General features: G+C 46.3%; 1 protein-coding gene across 2 annotated transcripts in view; it reads right to left on the bottom strand.

The window, feature by feature from the left end:
• Positions 1-4,436: 4,436 nt before the first annotated feature.
• Positions 4,437-22,959, bottom strand: part of LOC117347239 (coiled-coil domain-containing protein 17-like) — a 488,260-nt gene continuing 469,737 nt past the window's right edge. For both annotated transcript variants that reach the window (XM_033917895.1, XM_033917903.1), the window contains one exon: positions 4,437-4,943. In XM_033917895.1, coding sequence (XP_033773786.1) covers positions 4,797-4,943 — 147 coding nt within the window. In that variant the 3' untranslated portion in view covers positions 4,437-4,796. The remainder of the gene's footprint in view (positions 4,944-22,959) is intronic.

Raw genomic sequence — 22,959 nt, 5'->3', positions numbered from 1 at the left:
ACCTCAAATTATGCCCTCTGGTTTTTACCATTTTCCTTACTCTGGAAAAGATTTTGTTCTAGGTTAATACTTTTCAAGTATTTGAATGTCTGAATCATATCTCCTCTGTCCCTTCTTTCCTCTAGGGTATACATATTCAGGGCTTCCAGTCTCTCCTCATACATCTTCTGGCACAAACCTTCTACCATTTTCGTCGCCTTCCTCTGGACCGCTTCAAGTCTTTTTATGTCCTTCATCAGATAGGGTCTCCAAAATTGAACACAATACTCCAAGTGGGGCCTCACCATTGACCTGTACAGGGGCATCAACACCGTATTTCTGCTACTAGCTCCCTCAGTATTCTGGGATGGATCCTGTCTGGTTCCCATTGCTTTGTCAACCTTCAATTTTTCAAGTTGTTCATAAACTCTTTCCTCCGTGCATATTGCAGAATCTACTCCATTTTCGTGTGTAACTTTGCCAGACAATCTCAGTCCTTTTCCAGGATTTTCTTCTGTGAACACAGAACAGAAGTATTTGTTTAGCATATTTGCTTTTTCCTCATCACTCTCCACATATCAGTTCATAGAGTTTTAAAATTCAAATTTTTATCTTCCTGCTTTCACTAATATATCAGAAAAAATTTTGTCTCCCTTTTTTACATTTTTACCATTTACTCTTCACCTGGTAGTCTTTTCTGTACTCCTCTTTTTGGTTTTTTTTTTTAAAATATTTCAGGAAAGCCCACTTTTTTGCCTTTATTTCCTCTACCACCAGTTTGGAGAATCATATCGATTTTCTTTTTCTCTTGTTTTTATTTATTTTTTCATATAAAGGTCAGTAGCCATTTTTATTGTTCTTTTCAGTTTACTGTAGACCACTGTTTTTCCACTTCTTTTATGTCCTCCCATCCTAGCAGCTCTTTATTCAGGTACTCTTCCATTGTGGCTGCTCTCCACTTTAGCTGTTATAGCAAACCAAACCATTTGATGATTGCTACTTCCCAGGTGGGCACCTAATCGAGATACTCTCCCCATTTGTGAGGACCAGATCCAATATCGATTTTTCCCTCGTGGGTTCCATCACCATTTGTTTGAGCAGAGTCTTTTGAAAGGCATCCACAATCTTTCTGATTTCGCAGATGGAACTTTCAAGTCCACATCCATCAGGTTGAAATCCCTCAACAGTAGCACTTCCTCTTTCTTTCCAAACTTTTGTCTATCTGCAATCAGATCTTTATCAATTTGGAGTAGATTCTGCACCATGCACGGATTGAATCGGAGGTCTAAAGAATACATCCAGGAAGATTAGAAGTTCCATCTTCACTTTTCAGAGCAATCCATAGGTCCCTTGTATTTCTCCCCAGGTCCCTTGTATTTCAATTGCTTGGATATCAATTTTTACATAGAGAACTACTCCTCCATCTTTTTGACCATCTCTGTCCTTCCTGTAAAGATTATATCCCGGTAAGTTTGCATCCCATCCATGGGATTCACTGAACCATGTCTCTTTGATCATGAACTTTGTTGCTTAGACTGTGAGTGTTTGTGGTCATTGCTTTTCAGCTATTTTTCAGTGGTAATCTCCTTTTATGTACAGTTTTTGTTTCGTTTCGCTTTCTGTTGCATTGCTAAGAAGTGAGTTGCTAATATTGTTTATGTTACAATATTTACTACCATCACATCTTGTCTTTTGCTTGGGATGGCCCCACCTACCTTCTAGTTTAAACACCTAGAAACGTGGAGGGGCATAATAAAAAAAAATGTCTAAGTCCCCTTTTGGCCTAGGTCCTAAACACTGAAAGTAGAAGCAGGGAAAATGTCCATTCTCAAAACAAACGTCCAAAATGAGGTTTGTTTTGCGAATGGCCTACCTCTTCGTTCAGCTGTTTAAACACCCAGACCATCACTACGTCTACATTTACAACATATTATCAACCCAAAAACAGCCCAAGTCTCAAACGCCCAAAACAAAACCTTTTAGGCGAAAGAGAGGCCAGTCCTTCACCTAAAAGCTGGATTTTGTAACTGGTGCCTGCCAAAAACAACACCGGTTACAGAATCCACTCTCCCCCCCACCAAAATCCACCCCCGCTAACGAAAATGATCAGCCTATTTCCACACTGCCGCAACCCACCGCAGGAGAGATGCCCAATCTCTCCTGCCATGGTTTGTGGCAGTTCGGGTAGAGGGGTAATCGCTATTGCGGCAGGAGAGATAGCCAATTTCTCCTGCCACAGTCCACCCCCGCAAACCGATCCAGGCAGGAAGGAGCCCCGATGCAGCCCCCAACCCCAAATCGGATCAGGCAGGAGGGAGCCCAACCCCTCCTGCCCCGGCAAAACCTCCACCCGTAATACCATCTAGCCAGGAGGGAGCCCAACCCCTCTCACCCCAGCGACCCCCTTCTACCCCTCACCCCCACTAAGATATGGGCAGGAGGGATCCCAGGCCCTCCTGCCTGTGCCAGACTCCCCCACAACCTCCCCCTCAAATCCCCCCAACCACCACCCCACGACACCCTCCGACTCTGCGATACCCCCGACACCCCCCTTACCTAAAAGAAGTTGGCTGGATGGAAGGGTACCACACCATCCACCCAGCAGGCCCACCATCTGCTGAATGGTGGGTCTTAGGGCCTGATTGGTCCATGTGCCTAAGTGCCAGTTGGCCCAGGTGCCTAAGGCTCCTCCTGTGGGTGGGGCCTTTGGCACCTGGCCCAAACAGGCCCTAAGGCCTGGCATTCAGCAGATGGCAGGTCTGCCAGGTAGATGAGCTTGGGACCCATCCGTCAGTCCAACTTCTTTTAGATAAGGGAGTGGGGGGGTGTTGTAGGGTCGGCGGGGGGGGGTGTAAAGGGGTTGGTGGTTTGGGGGGGTTCAAGGGCCAATCTGTGGTTAGGGGGCAGTTGTAGGAGGGGTGCATCATGGGGAGGAGGGCTTGGGATCCCTCCTGCCAATATCTTAGAAAGGGTGGGGGGTAGAGGGGTCGCAGGGGCAGGAGAGGTTGGGCTTCCTCCTGCCTGAGTCGATCGGGTGTGGGGGTTTTGCGGGGCAGGAGGAGTTGGGCTCCCTCCTGCCCGATCCGATTGGGGGGGAGTTTTGCCGGGGCAGGAGGGGTTGGGCTCTCTCCTGCCCAATCCGAATAGGGGGGGTTTGCCGAGGCAGAAGGGGTTGGGCTCCCTCCTGCCTGATCCGATCAGGGGGGGGGGCTGCGTCGGGGCAGAAGGGGTTGGGCTCCCTCCTACCTGATTCAATCTGGGTGGGGGGCTGCGTCGGGGCAGGAGGGGTTGGAATCTCTACTGCCCGATACAATTCGGGGTGTGGGGGGCTGCATCGGGGCAGGAAGTGTTGGGTTGCCTCCTGCCTGTATCGGTTTGGGGGGGTGGATTGCGCCAGGAGAGATTGGGCATCTGTCCTGCCATGATGGCATGCCCCACCCCTGAACCACAGCATTTTGGGGTGAGGATCGCAGCAGTTGAGATGCCTCATCTCCCCTGCCGCGATCCTCACCCAGAAGTGCCTCAGTTCAGGGGGGTGGGCGATCGTCATCACGGCAGGGGAGATGATCCATCTCTCCTGCCGTGATCATTGCAGTGGGGGGTGGGCAGTTTGCCGGGGCCGCTGAGCTGATCGCGGCAGCCGTGATCAGCTCAGCGGCCCCTTTTTCGGTACTTATACCTGTTTTGACTTGGTCTAAGTCAAAACATATAAGTGCCGACTAGACAACCTGTTTAAACTTTTGGTTATACCTGCTGTATGACTATGTCAAGGTCTGCCCAACTCCCACCCACCTCCTGCCCTTTCCCCTCCTCTAAAAATGCCTTATTCGCTCTATGCGTTTAGAGGCAGGGGAACTGCCAAAGCTGGTTTTAGATATATCTAAAACCAGCTTTGATTATCGGTACTTGGACAATCTGGCTTTTTGATTGTCCAAGCCGCAGTAGAGGTTTCTACTGTGGGCCAGTGAGATAAATGCTCTGATGCTCATAGAAATTCTATGAGTGTCAGAGCATTTACCTCAGTGCAGCTTTGTAAAAGTCAGCGTTGATCTGATGTTAAGCCTTCTCTCATCATACAAATGATTGTACCTTGCAACCTGGCGTGGATTTCTGTTCATCAGGCTGGCTAGAGCTGGAAGCACTCCAAAGTGAGTAAAGGAGAACCAGATACATTCAACTTGAAAGGGCCAACAATAATCAAATTAAAATTAAACTGCTATTGTTTGAAAGCTGTAGGGCACTGGATCCATAGAATGTTACCGTGTTTCTCCGAAAATAAGACAGTGTCATATATTAATTTGGGGTCCAAAAAACACATTAGGGCTTATTTTGGGGGGGATGTCTTTTTTTTTTTTTCATGTACAACAATCATCTTTCCCTTCCTCTACTTCACCCCAATTCTTCCTCTTTCCTTTCTCACCCCCCTCCCTCCCATGTCCAGCATCTTTCTTCCCCTTGTGCAGTAGAAACCCACTGACCCTTCCACCGTGAGACTGACATACATTACCTCCGCTCCGAGTCAGAGCGGAGGTATGTCAGGTCACACCGGAGTAGGGATCGCTGAATTGACAAGTCTGAATTTTGGGCGAATCGGGCAGCACTGTCAGGGATGGAGTCGGGGACTTCTTGAGGGGGTCGATCTTAACTAGGGCTTATTTATGGGGTAGGGATTATATTAGGAGCATCTTTAAAAATCATGCTAGGGCTTATTTTCAGGATAGGGCTTATTTTCGGGGAAACAGGGTACAAACTGGATTGAATTCATTTTAAAAGAAAAGTTTGGGACTCTCCATATTTCTGTAGAAATAATTATTTTGTTAATGTGTCATTATTACTGCTGTTGGAGGAGGAGGATCAACATTGTCTATGAGCAATGATGGCGTAGGCTGCACCAGCTGGTAATAAGGATAGTAGTAAAAGGATGGGTGAAGTACATCAATTGGAAATACTGTGCATACTGAAGACTGTAAAACAAAAAGAGTAAAAAAAAAAAAAATCACATTGGTACATGCTTAGTCATATTTTTTTTAGACCTTGCATTCCTCACATTTTTTTAAAGGGCAGTACTTAACTGTTTGCATTGAAGCAAAGTCTATGCATGCATAATGTGACCATTAATTTTTTTCCTCAAAACGGGACATCTACTGCCCCCAATCCTTCCCTATCCCCGCCCAAAATTTCTTCCATTCATTTTTCATGTACAGTACACACAATATCTTATTAATTCATAATGGTAACCATAAAATTTTTTTAAAAACACAAAGCATACTGTAAGCAGATAAAATGTTAATTATCATTTATATTCAGGGGGTTTCCAAAAAGGTCAAGACAGATGACTTTAAAATATGCAATGTCACCTCAGTAACAACTATAGAAAAATGGACAAATATAGTGCAAAATATAGACAGCAGATATAAATTCTCATAACCGACAATTTTGATCACTAAATTGAAAATAAAATCATTTTTCCTACCTTTTTGTTATGTGATGAGTCTCTGGTTGCACTTCCTTCTGACTGTGCACCCATTCTTTCTGTCTTTCTTTCTCTCTCCCTGCCCCCTTTCTTTCTTTCTCTCTCCCTGCCCCCTTTCTTTCTCTCTCTCTCTCTGTCCCCATTCTTTGTCTATCTCTGTCCCCATTCTTTGTCTCTCTCCCTGTCCCCCCTCTTTCTTTCTCCATGCCCCCTTTCTTTATTTCTTTCAAACCAGTCCTGTTTGGGAAGGGATTGAGGAGAGCACGTGAGCCGAGGTCCCTGGGGTGCTCAGCACTCCCTGTGCATTCTCTCTCGGGCTTCATAGCCAGCCGCTCACACCAGCAGGAAGAAATCCTGGGCTCCTTTTGGGAACCCCTGCACGTTGTCCCCATGTACAGCTTCGGGACGCCAAAATGTCCCATTTTCAGAAAGAGAGCAACTAGACTAGACTAAAAACGGGATGGTCCCGTTAAAAATGGGATGTATGGTCACATTATGCATGTATCATGTATTATGCTTTTGCACCAGTTTTTGAAGGGAAGGTGTGTGTAGGTATATCCACGCTGAAAACTGTAGTAGGTACAAAGTATGTGCAGACACTTTTGTCTGTTTTAAAATGCAATTTACGCACAAACCTTGCCTCCTCATCTTAGTCACCCCATGAAACAACTTCTCTCCATGTGGCTAAAAGTACATATGCTGTTGAACATGGAAGCCTTTTATAGCAGTTGCATTGAGAAGCAAATTTAAGACAACTGTTAACTGTGAAAATTGTCTTCTCAAAACTAATTTTACAGCCATAGTAACTTAGGACCAGATTCTATAAACAGTAGCCTAGTTAGCCACATCTAAGTGTCAAAATTAGGGCTACCTAGCGATGCCTAACTAAAGTCCATGTTTAACTTAACTTAAATCAATTAGCTTAAATGGCGTGGTAATTGGCCATGCCATTAAAGTTCATTGAATAATTAATGAAAAAAATTAAAATAAAAAAAAGTTTTGTACAGAATTCCATGCAGTGACTAGCAACACATAAGTGGAGGTGCCTTCCGAAGCCTACCTGAAAAGTAGGAGTGGTTAGGGGAAGAGAATAAGCGTGATTAGGGGAAGAGAATAAGTGTGGTATCTGAGTTAGATGCCTGTAAATTAGGCTTGGTAAAACCTGACCTAATACACTGGCACCTACCTCCAAAATGCCTAGTTAAGTCTAAGCACATAATGGCACATAGCGACTAATTGATAGCCACACCATGCAGTGCCTTCAATATAGATGCAGCTAGGCACCGTTTATAGAATCTGGCTGTTAGTGTGTATGCCCAAGTAAAGGAAGGAGAGAAAAACCCATGGGTATCACAATGAAGAAGCAAAAAGGCGTATAAAAAAGCAAGATCCACTGAAGTATTGCACAGACTTTATTTCAAACAAAAGGTGAAAGAATGCAAATATGTACAGTACATTAATATGCAAGTTAAAATGTTAAGTCAATTTTGGGTACAATAAATGTTTTAAGGCACACTAATAAATATACATCCCTACTTAGTGGCACTAAGAAGAAACAAAAAATGAGGCGCACAGAGGAGCAGGATCCAATGAAGTATTGCACAGACTATTTCAAAGGGTGAAGGAATCAACAAAGCACTCAGCCACAGGTTTCTCAAAATTCATAGACATCCTTACAGAATGGGATTCCCTAGCAAAAAGAAAACCCATGAGTTGTTTGGGGGATCAAAGAACAAAATATTTTACTATCTAAGCTAGCAAAAGAAGAAATTTTAAGAATAAATATCACTCCAATTGCAGAGTCTCTAGGGTATACGGTAAGTCCAACATGTCTTTCCATCTCTTCAGTATAACTTGAGAAAAATTAGGAAAAACATGAATGTTAGCCATTATTGTACAGAATATTATTATAGTCTGGTTCTGGTATAAAAGTCAGCAAGAGTAGATCTTTCTGTAACAGCTTCCACTGAATGTTTCAAAAAACTTTCCCCCCTCCCCCCCTTTACGAAGCCACGTTAGGCTTTTTTATCGCTGGCCACAGCAGTATTAGTTCTGACCTTCATAGGAATTCTATGAGTGTCAGAGCTAATATTGCCATGGCCAGCAATAAAAAAGCCTAACGCAGCTTCGTAAAAGGGGGCCTTAGTTATAGCCAAACAATCTACAGAAATTTTTCCGGGTGTCTTCACAACATGCTGTCCACTTGTTCACTAGATGGCAAATATTGAAGCCACACTATGGGCTCCTTTTACTAAGCTGCGGTAGCTTTTTTAGCACATGCTGCAGATTAGCGCACGCTAACTCCCGCGCTATGTGGAAAAACTAACGCCAGCTCAATGAAGGCATTAGCGTCTAGCGCTTGTGGCAATATAGTGCGTGCTAAAACTGCTAGCGCAGCTTAGTAAAAGGAGCCCTGTGTCTCTAATGGTATTTTTAACTCCTTAAGAAAGTATTTTAATAGCACTTCAATTGGTGGTAGCAAAGAAGACCTCCAGAAATGAATACATATCAAATTGCTTTTCTGTACACTTTTCCATTTCATTTCCAAGGCCCTTCGCCAAGATTTATTTTCCTTGAACACCAAACAGAAGTATTTGTTTAGCACATTCGCTTTATTCTCATCACTCTCCACATAGCTGTTATCAGAATCTTTCAGTCTTACAATTCCAGTCCAAGCTTTTCTTCTTTCCCCACTATATCTGAAAAAGGCCTTGTTACCTCTCTTTCTAGCTTTAGTCATTTTTTTCTTCCATCTATACTTTCACTATTTCCCTCTTTGCTCTTTTGAATATAATCCAGTAATCTTTTCTATGATCCTCTGGATACATTTTTCAGTATTTCTTGAATGCAACAACTTTTGCCCTTGCTATTTTGGCCACTTGGTTGGAGAACCATAAAGGCTTCCTATTTTTCTTGTTTTTGTTTAATTTTCTTGTATAAAGTTCTGTTTCTATATTTATAACAACTTTCAAGGTACTATTAAAATTCTTTTACATGTGCATATTTATTACATATTTATTATGGTTTATTCCTTTGTATTCCATATTTGATGGTTTATTCAATGGTGCTGGATTTTATAGTAGTCTCCATATGTTTTTAATATATTTCTCATTTATAATTTTGAATGTTCTCATGTTTCTAGCTAATGATTTTATATTTAATTTATGTGTTTGCTTTCAGACTCCTGAGGAAGGTACCCTTAGTAATAAAACGCATGTAACATTGAGTCGCTGAATTTTTTTATGTTACTGACAATAGAGACCCCTACTGGTATGTGATGTGGGGATGTTCCTGTGCCCACACCAAGACAGTGCCTGGAGTGGTCCCTTCCCCCCCCCCCGCCCACCTTACTATACTACTGACTGTATATTGAGATCTTTGATTCTGACCCCATTCACTTTATGACAACCACTGTCCATTTTAATAGCTGCTCTCTGGACTGACTCCAGCCTGTTTATATTTTTTTGAATGTGCAGTTACCAGAACTGTACAAAGTACTCTTAATGAAGTCTCACTAAAGACTTAAAAAGGCATTATCTGACTTTTTATACATGTTTAGTCAACTTATGTTCATCACATAAGATCATAGAAGTGCAAGGCCAGCCGAAGGGAGACTGTAGGAGCTGTGCCTAGTCCTGAGCACATGGTAGAAGAGTCCTGAGCACATGGCAGAACAGTGAGCGGAGAATGTGCTAGCAGGAAGAAGCAGAGAAGGCGGTGCTAGCAGGGGAAGAGGCGAGAGCTAACTCCGCCCACCCCTGACGTCACCAGCCAAACTCCCCCCATAAAAGGGGACGAGCCAACAGCAGAGTGTCCACAGTGCAAGGCCAGCCGAAGGGAGACTGTAGGAGCTGTGCCTAGTCCTGAGCACATGGTAGAAGAGTCCTGAGCACATGGCAGAACAGTGAGCGGAGAGTGTGCTAGCAGGAAGAAGCAGAGAGAGGAGCAGAGAAGGCGGTGCTAGCAGGGGAAGAGGCGAGAGCTAACTCCGCCCACCCCCGACGTCACCAGCCAAACTCCCTCCATAAAAGGGGACAAGCCAACAGCAGAGAGTCCACAGTGCAAGGCCAGCCGAAGGGAGACTGTAGGAGCTGTGCCTAGTCCTGAGCACATGGTATAAGAGTCCTGAGCACATGGCAGAACAATGAGCGGAGAGTGTGCTAGCAGGAAGAAGCAGAGAGAGGAGCAGAGAAGGCGGTGCTAGCAGGGGAAGAGGCGAGAGCTAACTCCGCCCACCCTGACGTCACCAGTCAAACTTTCCCCATAAAAGGGGACGAGCCAACGGCGCGCAGACGTTCGGCGCGGGGCAAAGGTGCTCGCCTTAACGAGAGCGCCTTTGCGAAGAGCCTTAAGAAGAGCCAAACTACATAAGACAACGATACCTTAGGGCAACAAGCGGACCTCTCAAACACACTATCCCTTCACCCTAATCGTACAGGCTCTCGTACTAACTCACAGAAAGCAACCCTCTCAGACATCTCAAACTCTCAGTCTCTCAGACACCCTTATCTTTCAAGCACTAGATACCCCAATCTTCCAACTCTCAGACACCCTAATCTTTCAAAATCTCACACCTGCTCACAGACAGATTTTTCTAATTTTCCTAATTCTCTTCCTTACTGACAGGCAGACCTCAATTACAACTCAGCAATGGCAGGGAGGACAAGAAGCGCAAAGTCTACAATCAAGACCAGTATTCCAGTCGCTATGGGGATCCAGGAAGCGACCATGGACTGCGTGCAGAAGGAGGAGGACCCAGGACGGTGGACAGAGGTCTCTGTGCAGACCGAGAACATCCCCCAGCGCTACACTACAGTCTCTACACAGACAGAGGAGGCTGCGCAGCTGGATGGAGATCTCATGCAGGAACTAAGGAGCCTCAGGGAGGAGGTGATACGCCTGAGAAGCATCCGAGAGGACAAGGCCTACATCGACGGAGTCGTCCAGGAGCTGTCCCAAATCACCGAGCAGGCCCATGACAAGTCCATCTTCGAGATGCCCAAATCATCAGCTTTGAAACCAACAATTGGGATACAGGAAATGGCTAGCGGCACTGACTCCTGGCAGCTGGTAACCTCCTCCATGGGCAAACATAGGAGACCCCCCCCTTTTTCAATCTTTTCATCTTCTCCTTCTTCTTACAAACAGGGAAGCTATACATCAACCCCTCAACTCACCCTACGGAACAGATTCCAGATTCTTCAGGAAGGAACTGCCGATGAGGAACAGGAGCAGGCCCAACACACAGCTCCATCTCCAGGGACAACTGACCGGCTCCCCCCAAAGAAGCGCAGAGTAATAGTCATCGGGGATTCCATGCTGAGGGGCACCGAGGGACCAATTTGCAGACCGGATATGCAATCTAGGGAGGTCTGCTGTCTGCCTGGAGCCAGAATACGAGATGTCACCGCCAGTCTGGAGAGACTACTCACGCCCCGAGACCACTTTCCTATGCTTCTTGTCCACATAGGAACCAACGACACTGCCAGGAACCCACCGGAGACCATCACCAGAGACTTTGGAGCACTGGGTGAGAGGCTGAAGCGGACAGGAGCGCAGGTGGTTTTCTCATCGATCCTCCCAGTTAGAGGCAAGGGAAGAGCCAGAGATGAACGTATCCAGAGGATGAACAAGTGGCTACAGGGATGGTGCCGGGATATGAACTTCGGATTCCTAAACCATGGGGAAGCGCTACAAGGACTTCAGGGACCAGACGGACTCCATCTGACCAGAACGTCTTCGGACACCGACTAGCCCGCCTGCTTCACAGGGCTTTAAACTAGGTAAGTCGGGGGAGGGTAACCATTCACATATTAGTGCAGAAAGGAATTATCCTGATGAGGTGAGTCGAAACTCCGCTTCCATGTCCAAGGTAAGTACCCACGTTGCAAACAGTTCTTTAGGAGTCACACCGACTCGGGTAGGATACGCCTCACAGGGACTTAGCAAACACAAGATATGGAGGGCCATGTTGTCAATGCACACAGTTTAGGTAACAAAATTCTAGAATTGGAGGCTGAAATAAGGAATGCCGACCTAGATGTGGTGGCAATATCTGAAACTTGGTTCACGGACTCACATGGGTGGGATATGGCTATACCGGGCTACAATCTACTTCGTCAGGACAGAGAGGGCAGGTTAGGAGGGGGGTAGCTCTATACATTAAAGAGGACATCAAAACCACCAGGATCACAGATGTCAAGTACACCGGGGAGTCCCTCTGGGTAAACCTGGCAAGAGGCAGAGAAAAATGCCTGTATCTAGGTGTGGTATACAAACCCCCAAGACAACTGGAAGACATGGACGCAGAATTTTTGAAGACATAGAGAATATCACTCTACGAGGAGAAGCTGTACTGCTAGGGGACTTCAATATGCCTGATGCAGACTGGAACTCATTTTCAGCGACAACCAGCGGTAGCAGGAGGCTCTTAACCTCCATAAAGGGAGCACGTCTCAAACAAATGGTAACGGAGCCCACTAGGGCCCAGGCGATCCTCGACCTGGTACTCACCAATGGGGAAAGCGTCTCAGAGGTCTCAGTAGGAGATACGCTAGCCTCCAGTGACCACAACATAGTATGGTTCAACCTTAGGAAAGGCTTCCCTAGATCAAACACGAAAACAAAGGTGCTCAATTTCCGGGGCACAGACTTCGCACGCATGGGAGATTTCGTCCATCGGACGCTGCAGGACCAAACGGAAACCGATGATGTAGAAGCTAAGTGGTTAACACTGAAATCAACTATACATGAAGCAACTAGCCGCTTCATAAAATCAGTAAATAAACGACAAAGAAACAATAAACCCCAATGGTTCATCGCGGAGATCTCGCATCTCATTAAGGAGAAGAAAAAGCGTTTCTCTCCTACAAGCGCACGGAGAAAAGAGAGGCAAAGGTAGAATATAGGACCAGGTCTACAGCGGTCAAAATGGCAGTTAGGGAGGCAAAACTTCGAGTGGAAGAAATTCTGGCAAAAAACATTAAAAAGGGGGACAAATCCTTCTTCAGGTATATTAGTGACAGAAAAAGGAACACAGGCGGGATAGTACGCCTTAGAAGACCTGGATGGAAGTTACGTGGAAGCAGATTCCGATAAAGCCGAACTACTGAATGAATACTTCTGCTCAGTCTTCACCTGTGAGGCACCGGTACACGGTCCGCAGTTGAAGGCAACACAAAGCACAGAAGACCCGTTTCAGAATTTTGAGTTCACACCAGGTGAAGTTTACAGTGAACTGGCAAGACTCAAGGTGTACAAAGCCATTGGACCAGACAATTTGCACCCAAAAGTGCTCAGAGAATTGTCCTGGCGAAACCGTTGGCTGAGCTATTCAATCTCTCCCTAAGTAAGGGGAAAGTTCCCCTGGACTGGAAATTAGCTAATGTCGTTCCTCTGCACAAAAAGGGTGAGTCTCACATCAATAGTGTGCAAACTCATGGAAACACTAATTAAAAGCAAATTGGACACGATCTTGAATGAAGGGAATCTTCGGGATCCCAGGCAGCATGGATTCACCAAGGGTAGGTCCTGCCAATCCAATCTCATCAGCTTCTTTGACTGGGTAACAAGAAAGTTGGACTTGGGAAAGTCTTTGGACGTCGTGTACCTGGACTTCAGTAAAGCTTTTGACAGTGTCCCACACCGCAGGCTGCTAAACAAGATGGAATCGATGGGGTTAGGAGAGACACTAACTGCATGGGTCAATGATTGGCTGAGTGGCAGACTTCAGAGGGTGGTGGTTAATGGTACCCTCTCTAAAACATCGGAGGTGACCAGTGGAGTGCCGCAGGGCTCGGTCCTGGGTCCACTCCTTTTCAACATATTCATAGGGGATCTGACTCAAGGGCTTCAAGGTAAAATAACACTATTCGCCGATGACACCAAACTATGTAATATAGTAAGTTAATGCAGTTTACAGAATTATATGGCACAGGACCTGCTTACATTGGAAAGTTGGTCTTTAACCTGGCAGCTAGGCTTCAATGCTAAGAAATGTAAGGTCATACACCTCAGAAACGGAAATCCATGCAGGACGTACTTCTTGAACGGAGAAACTTTAACTAGGACTTCAGCAGAACGAGATTTAGGAGTAATCATCAGTGCAGACATGAAAACTGCCACTCAAGTGGAGAAGGCTTCATCTAAGGCAAGGCAGATATTGGGTTGTATCAATAGAAGTTTCATCAGCCGAAAGCCTGAAGTCATAATGCCATTGTACAAGGCCATGGTGAGACCTCATCTGGAGTACTGTGTGCAATTCTGGAGGCCACATTACAGTAAAGATGTGCGCAGAATTGAATCGGTTCAGCGGACAGCTACCAGGATGATCTCGGGGCTCAAGGGTCTCTCGTACGAAGAGAGACTGAATAAATTGCAGCTCTACACTCTCGAGGAACGTAGGGAGAGGGGAGACATGATCGAAACATTTAAGTACCTCACGGGACGTGTTGAAGTGGAAAATGATATTTTCTTTCTCAAGGGACCTTCGGCCACAAAAGGGCACCCGCTCAAACTCAGGGGCGGAAAATTTCATGGCGACACCAGAAAGTATTTCTTCACAGAGAACAAGCTTCCAGTGCAGGTGATCGAGGCAGACAGCGTGCCAGACTTTAAGAATAAATGGGATACCCATGTGGGATCCCTATGAGGGTCAAGATAAGGAAATTGGGTCATTAGGGCATAGACAAGGGGTGGGTAAGCAGAGTGGGCAGACTTGATGGGCTGTAGCCCTTTTCTGCCGTCATCTTCTATGTTTCTATGTTTACTTCATCCCTAAACTGTACCACTTCCTCATATTTTTGTAACCCCAATGTGTGACCCTGCATGTGTTAACATTAAATTTTAGCTGTCAAATTCTGGACTATTTTTCAAATTTCACTAGATCCCACCTCATGTTATCCGCAGCATCAGGAGTGTGAACCCTACTGCAGATTTTGGTATCATCCACAAAGAGGCAAATTTTACCACCTAGCTCTTCAGCAATGCCCGCGGGAAGGGAAGGGGGGCGGCAAAGGACTTGGGACCGCGTTTGTAGTCGGGACCGCGGGAAAGGAAAGGGGGGTAGAGGAAATGCTAATGCTGCTGCACAGGGAACTGGTGTGGGGGGAGGGAAATGGAGGGGGAGGAAATGCTGCTTTGGACAGACAGACAGAGGGAGGAAGGGAGACAGAAAGAAAAGAAGAAAGACACAGGGGCAGGTACACAGGGAACTAGTGTGGGGGGAAGGAAATGGAGGGGGAGGGGATGCTGCTTCGCACAGACAGACAGAGGGAGGAAGGGAGACAGAAAGACACAGGGGCAGGGAGATACACAGAAAGACAGACAGACAAAGGGGGCCAGGGACAGAGACAGACAGAAAGAAAGACAGCGGGAGTCGCGTCAGGAGGGGTGTGGGATGCAGCAGAGGGAACTTTTCCAATGGCTGCAACTGAGCGGCTGTCGGGAACCACTGATCAGGGGCAGAGCAAGGTAAGTGTATCATATTTGTTAAGCAATTACTCCTTATCATCTTCTATATAGGTATGCCTCCCCTTCAACTTTGAGTGTTATACTACTTTTGAATTTCCTCTTACCACTAAAAAAATCAGGCAGGCATCAGGGGGGGGAGTTTCAGTGGAAGGGGAATGGGAGGCAGGCAGGCTGGCATCGGAAGGGGGGTGGGGGGTTCAATGGAAGGCAGACAGCCAGGATGGCATCGGGGGGGGGTTCCATGGAAACATGCTACTCAGGGGGATGGGAGGCAGGCAGACTGGCATGGGGGGTTTCGCTGGAAGGGGAATGGGAGGCAGGCAGGCTGGCATCGGAAGGGGGGTGGGGGGTTCAATGGAAGGCAGGCACGCAGGATGGCATGGGGGGAGGGGGTTTCCATGGAAATATGCTGCTCAGGGGGATGGGAGGCAGGCAGGCTGGCATGGGGGGATTTCAATGGAAGGGGGATGGGAGGCAACGGAGGGGGTGGGGGGTTTTCAATGGAAGGCAGGCTGGCATCGGAGGGGGGAGGAAGGAGGCACTGGGGGCACTAAGGACATAGAAAGGGGCACTATGGACATAGGAAGGGGCACTAAGAACATAGGAAGGAGGCACAGGGAGATTCACAGACAGAAAAAATGACAGACAGGCAGCATGCAAGGAGAGAGAGACAAAGAAAAAAAATACCCAGACAGACAGACATGAAGGGAATGGGGGGCCGACAAAGAAGAGGACTCGAGCCGCAAGGAAGAAGTTGGGCCTGCCTGCCTGTGGGGAACGCTATAAGGGAGAGGAGCCGAACGGAGCAGCCAGATCGCAGCAGGCCACAACGCGGGGGAGGGGACGAACGGAGCAGGCCAGATCACGGTAAGAGAAGGGAAGGGGGTGGGGGAAATGCTGCAACTGCTGCACAGGGACCTGGAGGGGAAGCCAGGATGATCTTGGGACCTGGATGATCTTGAAAATAGATCCAGAAGATCTAACTTACGTTTTTTGGGGATTCCGGAAACAGTACCCGGTCCTAAGTTCCTGCAGGTGCTGGAGGCCTGGCCGACCAGATCCTTTCCCTTGAAGGAGGGCCTGGGGCCTATTCGACTGGAGAGAGCACACCGGCTAGGCCGAGAACAAGCAAGAGAGGCGAGGCCTTGCATGGTAATAGCCAAACTTTTAAACTATAACCATAAAGTGGAAATCTTGCGCATATATAAACAACTTCGGAAGACTTTAGCATTTGAGGAGTCTGAGGTGCGCATTTTCCAGGTCTACTCTGTGGCCCTAACGGAGCGCAGGAAGCAATTCTACCCACTTTGCTCCTCTTTGGCTGAAAAAAAAAATACGCTTTCTCTTTTTATATCCAACCACTTTGAAAATTTACCATCAGGGACGCTGGCAGGTATTTGAGGCCACGGCTGAGGCGGCCCTTTATGTGAACACTCAGGTGTTGCCCCAGTCGGATCTTACATGAAAGAGCACATGGTGTGCTTCCTTGTTTGTCACATGCTCCTGTGTGCCTGTGGCATTGTGGATGCACCGGGATCTCCTGGTTTGGGGGAAGCCTGGATCTCAGATAATATGGCTGTTACTTGCTATTCTGGTTTAAGTTTGTTTACAATTTTGTGTTTTTTCCTGTTCTAGTTCAGAAATTGATATATTGTATATTTGAGCTCATCCTAACGTTCATTTGCTCTGCAGACTGCTCTTATGACTATTGTATTTACTGTATGGGAACTCGGGGCCCGGAGTGGCATTGTTTTGTGATCTTTCACACCTTTGGGACCGCCTAGGGCGAACTTGAGGCTGTGACCACAACCATGCAATTGGGGAGAAGGTTGGGAAGGGAGGGGGGGTTGGGGTTCCGGGGGGGGGGGGAGTCCTTGGCCTACGTGGTTGCTGCTGGTATTCTTTTGATTATTGGCAAGGGTGGGATCAGACCCTGCTGCGAGACTCCTGTACCTGACATTTACCATGGTACTGGTGCTGCTCAGGCAGGTCCTGAGCGTCATGTGGCTGCCCTGGGTATGGCTGGGAACCCGGGGTGGATTTTTTCCGCACTTAGCATTTTATATGTTTGTACTAGCCCCTTTTGTACCTGCTGGCTAACACTTTGAGAATAGTATCCTGGAATGTTTCGGGCATTACCTCTCCCATAAAACGAACAAAAATTTTAACACAGCTCAAACGACATAAGGTAGACATAGCCTGTCTGCAAGAAACCCGACTTACAGACTTGGAACATCAGAAATTGAGGAGGTCCTGGGTAGCCGCAGTGCATGCAGCATCTTCAACTCATAAGCGGGCAGGGGTGGCGATACTGATTAGTAAGACATTGCCTTACACTGCGAAAGTAGTAGCCTCGGACCCACAGGGCCGCTACCTCTTGCTGCAGCTGTCAGTAGGCACATATTCCTTTTACTTGATGAATGTATATGCACCTAATACCTATGACCATTCCTTCTTTGAGGGTCTAACTGCCATGCTTCTTGGGTGGGTTACTGATCCGGTATACATTGCAGGGGATTTCAATCAGGTGTTTGACCCGACTTGTAATCGTTCTCAGCCTGCCCTATCTTTACGCCACTTTAGATCCGGTGGACCCGTGGAGAATTCTCCATACCACTGAACGGGATTACCCACACCGCTCCAGAGCACATAACACATCTAGGATAGATTACATCCTTACCACGCGCAGAGCATTTCTAAATGTGGATACAGCGGTAATAGGCCCGGCGGTGATTTCAGATCACGCGATGATCTGGCTAGATGTGAATGTGGGCTTCGGTTTACACGGACCTGTACGTTGGCGCTTCCCTAGTTATCTATTTTCTGATGACCATTTCAAAACATACCTAACGACTAAATGTGGTGAATTCCTAGACTTTAATGGTCAGCATAGCAATGATCCGATACTGTTTTGGAGCACGGCTAAGGTGGTGCTCAGAGGAGATTGTATAGCTTATGTAATAGTGCGTAATCGCCGTTTGTCCCAGGGAATACTGCGGTTGGAAAAAAAACTAGCAAGCACTAAGCATCAGTATACCCTGTTCCCGACCCGCCACGCTAGGGAACACTTAGCTTCCGTGGAAACGACCCTCAACTCCTATATACATGAGCGCACGGTGAAAATGCTCTTGTATCAAAAATTTCGCTACCATCGCTATGGAAATCGGGCAGGGAAGTTATTAGCCCACTTGACTTCCCAGGTGCGGGGTCACCGTTATGTTCTTGGATTGAGGGATAGTACGGGCCAATTTCACCACACTACTGAACACATTGCACAACATTTTCAGTCCCACTTCGGGAAGATATATGGGCGCCGGGACTCGGGAGCTGAACCCCTTATTAAGGACTATTTCGCGGATTCTGGTCTACAGCCGCTCTCTGACTCGGATGTTAGGTTTCTTAATGCACCCATCACCCCTAAAGAACTACATAAAGCTATCCACAATCAACGGAATTTTTCGGCTCCAGGGCCGGATGGCTTTACGGCAGAATTTTATAAACTGCTCTCAGGGCAGCTTAGTCCTTTTTTAAGGGACTATTACTCCCAGGTAATCCAGGATGAACATTTCCCTGGAGAAGCGAATGAGGCTTTAATCACGTTGATATTGAAGCCTGGCAAAGACAGTTCTGCTCCCGAGTCCTATCGCCCAATTTCTTTGCTGAATGTAGACATCAAAATTCTGTCCAAAATCTTAGCTGATAGATTAGCGACCCTTCTCCCCGATGTGATTGCATCCACACAAGTCGACTTTGTACAGGGTAGACAAGCAGTACACAACGTCCGTAAAGCATTGATAGCCTTAGCGCACATGCAATTTCATCACACTCCTATGCTTCTACTCAGTTTGGATGCGGCACAGGCGTTCGACCAGGTCAATTGGATGTACCTCTTTGAAGTGTTAAATTGTATGGGGATATCTGGCTGGTTCGCCTCGGCATTACGCACTTTATATTCCACTCCAACAGCAAGACTACTTGTCAATGACATTATTACTGACCCAATACCTATTGAGAGGGAAACTCGACAGGGCTGTCCCCTGTCACCCCTCTTATTTCTATTGTACCTCGAACCCTTTCTTCGCACAGTGTCTCAGGACCCCGACATAGTGGGTGTGGACTTCGGGATTCATTCACTCAAAGTGTTGGCCTTTGCAGATGACCTATTATTTTTGCTAACTGACCCCGCTCACTCTGTTCGATATTTATTGCAAGCGCTTGACAAATTCAAATTTTATTCGGGATTTACATTGAACTACCAGAAATCTATGGCCCTAGCTAGCCCCATGACACTACAACAGACATTTCCCATTTACGTGGGCCCAGACTTCAATTCGCTATTTGGGGGTACAGATCCCCCGAGACCTTACGACCTTGTACACCAGCAATATCACCCCATTGCTTCAAGACACCTCACAACATCTACAGAATTGGTCCACTTTTCCCTTATCGGTGGCGGGCCAGGTAGCCCTTTTTAACATGGTGCTCTTTCCCAAATGGTTATATCGCTTTCAGGTTTTACCTCTGCTGCTGTCCCATGCCCATAACATTTGTTTAACGAAAGAGCTACAGCGTTTTCTATGGGGTGGTAAGTGACCACGTATGCCCTTGCTACGGATGTGTTTGCCCAGGGATAGGGGGGGCTATGGTTTATTAAATGTACGTTGGTATGCTATGGCTTGTCAGATGAGACATATTAATGATTGGTTTAGAGGAACATCTGATTTTTCTGCTACACCACTGGAGTTATCTTTGCTGGCTCTGTTCCATGTGAGCTATTTTCTACATGTGGCGGATCCGAGGATGCGTCCTTTGGTGTCTCACTACCCCATTTTTACGCCGGCCAGAAGGACATGGAGATGGGTCTGTAAAACAGCCAAATTGTCTTCTAAGGTATCTTTATATTTGCCTATACAGGGCAATGGAGCTTTCCAGCCGGGAATGCAAAATGCCACCTTTCTTAGGTGGCAAGCACAAGGTCTACAATATCTTTTTCACCTGTTTTCGGAGGAGGGGAGCCTGGTCACATTTGCCAAGCTGCAACGGACTTTTGACCTACAGGCTAATGATCTCTTCGCCTATTACCAGATCTGTCACTATGTTCAGTCCCTCCCAGTGGCTGCCCTTACTGAAGTCTGCAGGGAGGCGCTTTCGGAACTCTTCAGCCTTTCAGCCCAACAGAGGATTCCTCTACGATTTCATATTGTGGGATCCGGGTTTGCCAACCAAGTACGAATCTGGATATATTAGCGACAGCGTGGGCTGAGGACTTGCATTGCCAGTTGACTGCTCAACAGTTACAACGGGTCCTGAAGAACATTCAGAAGGTGTCACCCAATATTACTCACTGGGAAATGCAATTGAAACTTGTTCTTAGACTTTACATTCCACTGGAACGTGCAGCCCGGATGGGGATTACTGCGTTGCATTCTTGCCCGAAATGCAATCAGGCTCATGCATCTTTGAGTCACATGTTTTGGACCTGCCCCGCAATCCAGCAGTTTTGGAGACATCTTGCTCTATATACCACATCGCTTTGGGGAAGGCGATGGCTTCCGCAACCGAGGGCGTTATTTGGATTTTATAATATAGCCTCACCCAAACCCAGGGTAATGTCAGTATTTATCTCCAGAGCCCTTTTGATGGGAAAAAAAGCCATCCTCACCAATTTAATGATAGTGCACGCAACACTGGAGAGACGCATGGTGGGAGACTTGACTCTTGGCCTGGGTCGCAAATTTTGTCAGGTGTGGGAGCACTTCTGGCAGGACCTCACACCGCGTGCTCGCAGTAGACTTTTGAATCTTTAAGATTTTATTCCCACTCTCAGCTGTTGGACTAGCCATTCTTGGGGAGGGGAGGGGGGGGGGATGTGAGGTGAACTGTTTATATTGTTGAAAATGTTATTTCCTGAATGGTACTACTGTTTGTATTTGCTTCTTACTGCTGGAATAATAAAAATCATTTAAACATAACATTAAAATTGTATGCATTAAAATGCTAGCACCACTACTATATTTTATTTATTTATCTTTTAATTATTTATATACCACTTATATCCTATGTGCTATCTTCATTTGCCTCCTTTATCATATTTCTCTTCTGTTCTGGTTGCCCAGGGTCACAAGGAGCAGTGGGGGATTTGAACTAACAACCTCAGGAAGCTAAGGCTGTAGCGCTTACCACTGCGCCACACACTCAGTCATTAAACTACATGTCAATTCCATAGCCAAGCTTATATACTCTTGATTCACAAGCAGTCATTTATCTAGGATAAATATCAAACATCTACGTTCAACATTTGTCTAGTTCCTCTGCTGTTTTCTATTTAAAAAACCCCAAAACTCTTTTGGCCTCTGTGTTCCTCAATCAAAGCATATGTAAAAAAGTTAATGCATACTAAATCTTCTATTTTTTGGTATAAAGAGGAGTCCTTTGGAAAACCAGGTCTACTTTTGTATGTTAGTTGGGTGGGAGTTAGGTGGGCACAACTTAGGCATCACTTAGGCGTGCAGGAGGCATCCGCATGTAGGTGAATGGAGCTTCTATTTTGGAGGGTAAAGAGGATTCCTCTTTGATAATAATAGAAAAAGATGTTTAATAATGCATTACCAATCGCTGCTTGGTTGGCCCGGAACGTCCTCTCCATGAAATATATATAGCATACTAAACCTCATTCCCTAAAGGCTAAGAAAATGGCTGTGGTTCAGAACATGTAGACATGTCTGATGCACAATCTTAACATCATTGTGACATCATCAATTGTGACAAGGACACCCGGCTAACTCCTGAGCAGTAGTGGCTCGTGGCCAATAGGGGGTTATGTCTACGGGACGGTAATGGAATGGACATCAGGACACGATAGTGCAGTATTAAGTGCTGGTTTTTCGTATGATTCTGGGTAACTCTAGTTAGATACAAGCATATGTGTCAGTTAAGGCCACACCCAAATAGAAGCATACGAAAAACGGGTGAATAAAAATCTGAATATGGACGTAGTCAAGGCCAGAAAAACACACTACAGATTAATATTAAGGGAAAGTATAATAATATTCTTTTTATGTACTTTGCTATTAGGCTAAATCATGAAGGAAATCAGGATATACATGGACTCCATTTTGGGTTCTTTGTGTCTGTGTCTTGTACTCCATTTTGTGATCAGCCTATGTCCCATGTCTTTGTTCAGGTTTCCCGCTCCTAGCATCATGGTTCTAATTGATACCAGATGTGCCTTAGGCTGGCTAGGAAGAAGTATCCCAAACTAAGATATTATTATTATGTTCTTGTATACCGCCATACCCAATGAGTTCTAGGCGGTTCACATCGATTAATCAAGATCCGATCAGAACACAGATTTATAACATTTTATCGGAGTTATAAGCAACGAGAAAGGATATGTTGGAACATTAAATATGCATTAAATATGCATTAAATATGAATCAAGTTATGAATATTTGGGGCCCCTGAATGTGTGGTATGAATGGATTTGTAGTACTTAAAATGAAATGGTTGGGGTGATGCTCTCAGCCTGAACAGACGTCTCTGGCCACCTCTCCCGACCCCGGAGCTGCACTATCTGCTTTTTTTTTGCTTATTCTTGCTTTGGGGGGGCCTGAAAGTGCTCTAGTCGGCTGGGGCAGGTTGCAGGGTTCCTGCAGTTCATATTTTCTGCTGGGGTAACACGGTATACTGACAAAAATCTCGAAGGCTGCTAAAAGTCAGAGAGGCCCCTCGAGTCCGTCTCCTGCCCAAGTTCAACTAAGCCCGACCGGCTGATGCTTTTGAGGAGCTCAAAAAACACCTAACCGCGTTCCTGGATGACAAACTCACCAGGCTGCAGACTACAGTCGATGGCATCAAAGATACGGTAGAGAGACAAGCCGCCCGTATCCAGCACGTGGAAGATCGGGTGTCCACACAGGAAGATCGTACCGTGGCTTTAGAAGCGGGAGCCCAATTGCTGGAGGAGAAGTGCCGTCGGCTGGAGGAAGATCTTGAGAACCGGAGTCGTCGGAACAATCTTCGGCTTATCGGCCTAC

Source organism: Geotrypetes seraphini, chromosome 1 (assembly GCF_902459505.1).
Source record: "Geotrypetes seraphini chromosome 1, aGeoSer1.1, whole genome shotgun sequence".
Taxonomy (NCBI): domain Eukaryota; kingdom Metazoa; phylum Chordata; class Amphibia; order Gymnophiona; family Dermophiidae; genus Geotrypetes; species Geotrypetes seraphini.
Note: the sequence above shows the minus strand (reverse complement) of the source record. Positions and strands in the feature narration are given on the sequence as shown.